Consider the following 8772-nt stretch of genomic DNA (forward strand, 5'->3'; position numbering starts at 1 on the left):
GTGGAGAGGGTAACTAGATTAAAGCCTTTTAGCTTGATTTCCTCTTTCCTCATAGGGCGCCTAGACCGACAGGAATCCAAACTTAAAATGTGAGGCGTTTGTTGATTTACGTTATACAACTTCACATGACTCTACCAGAAAAGAAAAAAAGGATGGCTCCAAGTTCTCAACAGCATCTTTCGCAACCACCCTTTTCTTTGGCATTTACAGCCACTCGTTTATCATCCGAAATCCGAAGAACTAAAACTTGCAATAGTTGGGATAATTTAAATTAAGTAGACGAACATAATTGTTCGTTGTATTTGGGATAAGTTTGGTTTAAAAATAAGAGCATATTCACACAAGACACAGCACCAGCTTTTGACAATGGATACGCCCACTTGTTTATAACAATTATTTGATCATGTCCATGATGGGATTATTTAATCAAGAGTAAGATTCTTAAAATGCCCGCTGTTTATCCACTAGGGTCGACCGAACCCTTTTTTTTTCTCTCCCTTCTCCATTACTGGAAGGTTGCATGGCAAGGTGCAGGTAGGGAAGACGGGAGTTTAAACAGAAAAAGTAGCGAAGCAGAGAAAGAGAAGGGATTTTGAAAGGACAGCAGAGGAAGGGGAACAAGGCTTTTGAATGCATAGATTCTTGTCAAAGTGATGTATAAATCAAGTAAATGGGTTGTTTTGGCTTGGCCTGAAAGGGAAAACCTGCCAATGGCTATAAATAGCAGAGAAAGGAAAAGATGAGACCGAATATAGAGCAATGAACTGTCGGCAGAGGATAAGAAATCAAATTTCTGCTTTAAAATTCGTTTCAGCAGTTCATAATATATGGAGGAAATTGTTTCGACAAATAAAAGAGTGAAATCTTTAAGGAGTTTTAGAGAGAAGGATTACCTTTTTTGAGCTTTTCTCCAATTAAACCTGAAATACTCTTTTCATTTCAGAGAGTCATTGAATCAGGCCGTATTTAGGCTAATAACCATTCTCTAGCCTCTTAAGTAAAAATTTTGATTTATGTGAGCAATGAAGACGAGCGAAGCAACAATGGGTCTTCCGTGAGCGCATCACTTTTTCAACACGGGACATAATACTGCGGTCACCATCCTACGCACGTGTCAGTGGGTAGGGGGCCCCTTTCCCGGACGGTAAAAAAAGGGATGGGCCCGAGTGGGTGGGGGCCCAGCAATGATTAGTAAATGACGCACTCACCGGCCTGAAACGAATGGAGAAAAAACCAGAGAAACAAACAAAAGCGGAAACTTTCTTATCCACTTCTCACTGCGTCATTGAAACCAAATCAACCTAAGAAAGAGCGCTTCCGATGAATCGCTTTTTGCCCTTTTTGTTTTGTTTAATCAAGCCTATGTGACTCTTCTGTCACGCGTATAAAATAAATATAAAGCTGTTTAGGAAGTTTTTTCTTTGTTTTTTTGGGGGGGGTTTTTAAATTTAAAAATTATTTTCCGATCCCAACGGATCCTCTGCTGGTAGTTACAAATGACATATCTCTTGCAGGAAAAGTAACAACCGAAGGTTGCTAACGTCACCTGACGTTATACTTCTCGCTCGCTAGTCGCTACTCTTTTTTATTTTTCTTCTTTTTAAACGCAGTCCATTTTTAACGTGCCACCTCTGCTTCAGACTTTCAACTCGTCGCTTCTTCTGAGAAATATTCATTAGAAACAAACGAAAGAGAAAAGGAGGGGGAGAGAGAAAAGGAGAGAAAAGGAGAGAAAAAAAGGAAAAGAAAGGGAAGGAACTTGTTGTGTTGTGATGTATAAACCATCTTGGTGATTGCATTCATTCTTGCCTGCATTTAATCGAATCGCATTCGGTGACTAATGGATGCCTATTTTTAGGCATTTGTATAAGAGGAAGAGGACGAGTGTCTGTAATCTTTCTCTCTTTCTCTCTCTCTCTCTCTCTCTCTCGTTAAAATCTCTCTAAACCCTAAAGGTGGTTCGTGGTTTCTTTTTCTCTGTGGGAGGGGTAGAAGGAATTTTGGGTGTTGGGCGAGGATTTCTGAGAGGTTTTTGATTGCGAATCCATGGCTGCGGTTGCGGAGAATGCGGTGGGTTCCGATGATCAGTTCATTCACCGCTCTTCTCCATCCACTGACCCCAAATCGGAATTCCAACGCGACGTTCGCAAGCTTGTCGATTTGCTCTCTAAGTTGAACCCTTCGGCCAAGGAATTTTTTCCTTCCTCTTACTCCGCTGATCGTCGATCTCAGAATGATCTCACTGCCGTTTTCCCGGCTGGCGGCCACAGCCACGCTGAGAACAAGGATTCCAGCAGTGATGACTCCACTAATAATAGAAGGGTATTCTCTTGCCCTTCTCGTTTTCCAATTCTTTTGTTCAACTTGTTTTTTCGGTTCTTCGGAGAAATCTAGTTTTTTTTCTTTTTTTCTTTTTTTTGTAAAATATGTATCCGTTTTCCTGTGGCTAATTCGACTTCAGTTCGTGTAATCTATTTGGGTTACTGTTCTTCTTTCTTCATTTTGAAGGTTATAGGAAAGTTTACTGCTTTTCTTTTCCTTTTTCTTTGCCGTACTATCTGGGGTATTCGATTTTTCTTTTCTTTTTCCTTTTTTCCCTTCCTCGTGGCGTGTTTACTTCAATCCTTACTGGTCGATCAATGCATGTGCCTTTCCCTGTTTGATCAATGCGTGCAAAAGTTCAAGTTTTCTCGTTATTCTCTTTCTTCTTTATCTGTGGTTTATTTCATTGTCGTGAACTTTGATGAAGGTATTTCTCTTTCATTTTTAATTCTTCAGAGGAAAAATTACCACAACCAGTGGAGGCGAAGGCTGAACGGGAGAGCGCTTAGAGCGCAGAGAGAAGACAGTATTAGACGAACTGTATATGTTTCTGATATAGATCAGCATGTAAGTGATAATTATGCATGCCTATTCTTGACTCTCTCCTCTCGATTCAGACTATTCTGCTATTCTGACTGTTCAACTTGTATAAATTAGGTTACTGAAGAGCGGCTTGCTGCGTTATTTATTAATTGTGGACAAGTAAGTGGCCCTGATCGAGATATTCTTCCAATTTCTCTTTTGTTCTATAAATGGGTGTTCTTCTTTTATTTTTCATCTAATTATAGCTTGTAAGAATACTGTATGATCCGGTGTAATTTATCCTTGGTTTTATTTTTTTTACTTTTAAATGTGTGCATAACTTTTTTTAGCAACAACGTTAGGCATTCTGTGTTCTTCTGGATACCTTCAGGAAGAATTAAATAATTTGTTCTGAATATGGAAAGTAGTTATTATCTAAAGTTTGGAAAATCGGATATGTAGTGACATTATAAGGCACTGTTTATGGGAGTTCGTTAATCCATTTCTTCTGTTGCCATAATTGTTGAGGTTGTATTTCTCTTTCCATCTTTTGAAATTGGTTTAGCTATAGAACGTTGGCTTCTGTCAGTGGACGTCATTCTTCATGCATTAATGGAAGAGAATCCGGTGTACCACACGTATAGTTGGCTCAATTTAGAATATCTCTCAATACGACAAAATAAGAAAAGCATATTCCCGTGCCAATCTTCTAGTTGCCTCCTCCAACCAGCTTCAACAAAATTGGTTTGATGGCAGTTCCGCCAAAACTTGAAGCCAGCTGGCCATTGCAATGATTCTCTTGAGATCCACTGCTGATCTCAATTTGCTTTTTTGGATCCTTCTGCTATCAAGGATCCAATGAAGTCAAAGGCTCTCGCCTTACTAACCATTCCTTCTATGTCATGTGGATTGTCAAGTTTCATCGCTGCAGAAGGCTACCCTGTCAGGTACAACCATGAAAACGTGGGGCCAAAGAAATGGCCAATTGGCGATGAAGTTTGTCCAAACATTTTCTGTAAAATGAGGATATTCATCCCAATCGCCATCGGCTCAAAAACAACTTTATATAGTTGCGTAGACACTGCCCTTTGCAAATGGATTCATTGGAAATCAAATTATGTTAACCCTAATTTTGCGTCTTTGTTCATCTGCTCCGCTCTTTCCCAGGTATTGCGTAATTTTCCTTTACAATGAAATTTTGACCATTCTTGTGATTGCTTCACCATTATAGGAGAAACTAGGGATATTTGACATGTGGCTCACTGTCTATAAGTTGATTCATAAATTTTTGTTTTAAGTTTACACTTTGAAATACATATATATATATATATATTTTTGTAATGACAAAACTCTATACTGGGAATATCTACTTCTTTTCACTTTAAAATTTAATGTCTCACGTGACAGTTTAGTTTTTTTACTTTCTGGGCTAAAAGAGAAAGTAGTGGGAAACACCAAAGCTTAGACATATTGGATGTGGAAAGCTTTGAGTTTGCTTTTGTCAATATGTCCCTTTAGTGGAAAATATTTACCATCAGATGTTTTACATGTAAAACAAGACTATCAGAAGATACTTTATATTAATAGCATAGTTTGATTCATTTATGACTTTGGAATCTTTTCTTTTTGTAAATAAGCTACACTATCCATCTGAAAATACCTCTGTTATCCCATGTATTGTTCATATTATCCTTCTTTGCTCAGACGAATTAGTTGAGAGCTTCTCATGAGCGAGCCCGCCATGATTTATGTTAGGAGAGTTCTCCACTTAGATGGTTTCTGGAAGAAGCATGTTCGAGCTGAATAACATGAATGGTGATGAGTTCTTGTTTTATCTATATGGCTTCAAGAATGTAGTGTTACACTCAAGTGAACGTAGCTCCAGTAGTTTGGGTCCTGTCAATCTTGTTGGCATGATAACTCTTGTTACAATTATGTCCTCTTTTGCGTCTGCTAACCTCCCCCTATTTGAATTGTCGATAGTGCCTGTAGGTATCATGTCCAGTCTGGTTCCAAGTACTTATGCTCTACAGTAAAGTTTCATGAAATATAGTAGATCTTTTTTATTTCTTTTGAAATACTGATAAGTTTTTTATTTAATGAAATAATAAAAAGCACATTCACACATTAAATTTCTTTGATGACCAAATGAAGTAAAAATTGAGTCGACTTTATTATATTTTTTTGTTTAGCATCTGTTTTTTTCCCTTCATAAAAAAATTCATATATTCAAGCTTCTCAACTTTCTAAAATTGCTGTAATGAAACATTATATTATTAGAACTACTGTTTCCATTTCCATGTTCAGGGTATTTTGCATTTGGGATTTAGGGTATTTGACATGGCGTGCCTTCATGTGACTTGCCTGATGGTGTTAATCTCGTGGAGAGATATACCTAGAACTGTTCTTAGAATGATGATACTACAGAAAACATTAATATATGTGCTCTGACACCGGATCCTCTTGTTAAGAAACTTAACTTTTTTTTTATTTTTAATAAAGACACTTAACATGCTTTAGCTGGGTAGCTGTCAAAAGGGCCAATTTCTCCTATTAATGGTTTTCAAACTTGATAAAGTTAATTGGCTTGTGGCAAGTTTCCAATGAGCTGTTTTAAGCTGTTACATTTTCAGAAATAAATGCTTAATTGAATTCTTGCTGGTGGGCACACTCCTTAGGTTCAGACCATTTATTTTGAGCTACTTAGTCATCCCAACAATTTAGTAGAACAAGCCCACTGCCAACTAGGATAATCTCAAAAATGATTTTGTGAATGTACACTTGGGGGATTCTGTTGTGATGTTACTCAAACTGCGTCTGTTACTCGTGAAGGGAGCAGGACCAATAAAAAACTTTGACCTTTCCTCTATCAGTCTCTCAATCCAATGTAAAGGTTTTATTGTTTCATCCCAGTTTTCTTATGGACTTTCTTCTTAGTAGTTATCTGGGCTTTTGGGCTACTGGTTTGGGTGTTTTGACTTCAAATTTGCAGCACTTGAGGATCTATGTCGAACTGGAGTGGTGCTGGATATGCTTGTAATACTGCATTTTTTCAAGTGTAATGCACATCTTCTGGAGTAACCGCTAACCTAGGCTCCTGTTGATCAAACTTGTTAGACATTAAACTGGTGATTGTGCAAAATATTTTAATTGATTGTGGATTCAAATAATTTCAGTCTAGTAGTTAGCACAAATAAACACTTCAACTTTCAAGACTTTAGATTTACTTTAGATGTATTCCCTTACACCCCTTCGTCATTTATGTTTCTGCATCTTGATAGTTGTTGGCTTGGATGTATCATATGATTAGGCTAATCTATAGAACTCCTTTAGTCTTCATGTGTTACCGTAAGAAGCCTACATGTTTGTCTCAAATCTCTTGTCATTCTTAAGGTTGAAACATGGATGTTATGTACGCCGAGTGCTGTCCCATATTAATGTCTTTTGGTGGCTCTATTTACTTGTTGAATTTGCATTAAGCAATGTATAGTTTCTCATTGAGTATGCTTGTATATGGCATCTTATCCTTGGTAACTTTTCCTTTGCGAAATTTGGAAGGAAAATAAGTGCCCTGGTAACCAAGCTAGATTAATGGTTTGAGCAGAAACTTTACTTATGAAGAAGATTGTGGTGAAATTTAGTCTGAAGCTTAAAATGTCTGTGCTGAAGGTAGTTGACTGTCGTATTTGTGGTGACCCCCATTCAGTACTTCGTTTTGCTTTTGTAGAGTTTGCTGATGAGGGTGAGTTGATTTATTCCCTCTTAGTCTTTGCAATTTTAGAAAGAACACATTTACACATTTCTTAAAATGTCTTTGTATGTTTAACACATATATGTTAAAATATATTCTAACAGAGGGAGCGAGGGCAGCCTTAAATCTTGCTGGGACCATGTTAGGTTATTATCCTGTCAGGGTTCTGCCTTCAAAAACTGCTATCTTGCCTGTCAATCCAACTTTTCTTCCGCGGGTATGCACCAGTAAACCTTCTGATTCTTTAATGTATGTTGTATTTATTTGATGTTTCTTGTTAGAGGAGGGGAATATCTTTTGAAGTCTTGATGTTTGAGATTCAATGCAGTCAGAAGATGAACGAGAAATGTGTGCAAGGACAGTTTATTGTACTAACATTGATAAGAAGGTAACTAAATATTATGTTATTGCCAGTGGACAGCCTGTTTTCGTCATTAATTTGTTTATCATCTCATGTTTGCTTGACAGATTTTAATTGTGTCATGGTGCTGAGGGATTCTTTCTTTTATCATGTCACAGGTTTCTCAAACTGATGTAAAGATGTTCTTTGAATCAACCTGTGGTGAGGTCAGGAAACTGCACTGAAGCTGTTATTTTTCTTTTTTGGTTCTCAAGAGGAGCTTCCCATTTAATAGGCATGGTGTGTTCTGTACAGGTTTCCCGCTTGAGGCTCTTGGGAGATCATATGCACTCAACCCGCATAGCATTTGTTGAATTTGTTGTGGTTAGTATTGATAATGTAATGTGCTAAAATAGATTTTTCATTTTATGATGGAAGGAATTTTCATATACTATTCTTAGCATACTTCTTGAAATACCTGAATTCCATATATTGCTTCCAGAATAAGGTCATTTAGGAGTGGTTAGATTTTGTTTTTGTTTCTTTTTTCCCTTTTTCAGCAAGTGGTATGATCTTCTCTGTTTTTGACTTTTTTTTTTTGGTTTGTACCCAAAGGCATTTGCTGTGGTTCTGCACCTGTTATTGGCTTTGTAATGTTTACATTAGTTCGTGCATGCATTTTTTTGATTGAGGGTACATTTCCCAGTTACCTATTTTCGCTTATCGTATCCAGTTAGCTGATGCACTCTTTGTATATTGGGTTTAGGATTGGCTGTTAGTTAATGTCATATTAAAAATGTATCACAGGAAATTGTTTAAACTTTAAAGGAAGATAAATCTTACACTGTTGACTGAGCTTCTGTCGTTTATCCGTAACACTTCCTTTTTTACTAGATGCTACAACTTCTGTTTCGTGCAAACGTTGGTCTGGTCTGCAGTTTTAGTTCTTTTCTAATGGTTGCTGTTCACTTTGACAGGCGGAGAGTGCGATCATCGCTTTGAACTGCAGCGGGATGCCTCTGGGAGCTCTTCCAATCAGGTAGGGGACTAGATAAGAACTGAAATCTTTTTATATTGTTAACTTGCAATCTCTCCTTTATGACATTTGAGCTTCTTGTGGATTATGTAGGGTGAGCCCTTCAAAGACGCCAGTGAGGCCTCGGGTCCCTAGGCCAGGGATGCCATAACAAGTATGGTGGAGGGGATTAAGATGTGGTTTTGACTTTTATGAGAGATCATTTTCGGTGTTGAAGAAAATGGGTAAAATACATATCTTATGCAACTGAAGTTGACCAACCTGTAGTGTTACCTAACTGTCTCCTCTTTTACTTCGATCCGACCCTAGTGTTGATAGTGTTAGAGTTAGCTGTTCTATATAGCTCCTGATGTTGTTTATGAGGCTTATTATTACTCTGTTGCTGAGGGTGAGATGGCCGAGGCCAATTTCAGTACTTGATGAAATTTGATGACCGCTGTTCATGCTCCTTGTTTGCTTAGCTGAAGCTCAACCAAGCAGTTTTGTTTCTCGTATTTATACTCTCTCTCTCTCTCTCTCCCATAAATTATATCAGCTTCAGAGAGCGCAGGCGATTGTGCCTTGTCTGAGTCTTTTCTTGGAACTCAGTCATTCGGGCAACGTACGTACCGTGTGAACCTGTCGGAATGAGTTGGATTGGCTGATCCGATTAGAGCGTCTTTACTGCTGTTGTGATAGCAGAATGTCGCCCCTTGAATTGGGTGCCCGTATTGGTCACGCTTGTCGATAAGAATCCTTTATTCATCTACCTTAAAATTTAATTACCATTTTCAAAAAATTTCTCGAGTTAGGCTCAGAACT

The 8772-nt window shown here is 37.9% G+C and overlaps 1 protein-coding gene across 1 annotated transcript; it reads left to right on the forward strand.

Moving 5' to 3' along the window:
- The first annotated feature begins 1649 nt into the window (after positions 1-1649).
- On the forward strand, positions 1650-8419 carry LOC137955532 (polyadenylate-binding protein-interacting protein 9-like). The gene is made up of 10 exons (XM_068802519.1): positions 1650-2322; positions 2779-2889; positions 2980-3024; positions 6514-6586; positions 6700-6812; positions 6924-6983; positions 7115-7162; positions 7251-7319; positions 7913-7974; positions 8065-8419. The coding sequence occupies exons 1-10, from the start codon at positions 2047-2049 to the stop codon at positions 8120-8122; spliced, it is 915 nt and encodes a 304-aa protein (XP_068658620.1). The 5' UTR covers positions 1650-2046; the 3' UTR covers positions 8123-8419.
- Positions 8420-8772: the final 353 nt, after the last annotated feature.

Source organism: Aristolochia californica, unplaced genomic scaffold (assembly GCF_029961685.1).
Source record: "Aristolochia californica isolate CCGP_79_NKW_82.1479 unplaced genomic scaffold, dmAriCali1.0.hap1 SCAF_1, whole genome shotgun sequence".
NCBI lineage: Eukaryota > Viridiplantae > Streptophyta > Magnoliopsida > Piperales > Aristolochiaceae > Aristolochia > Aristolochia californica.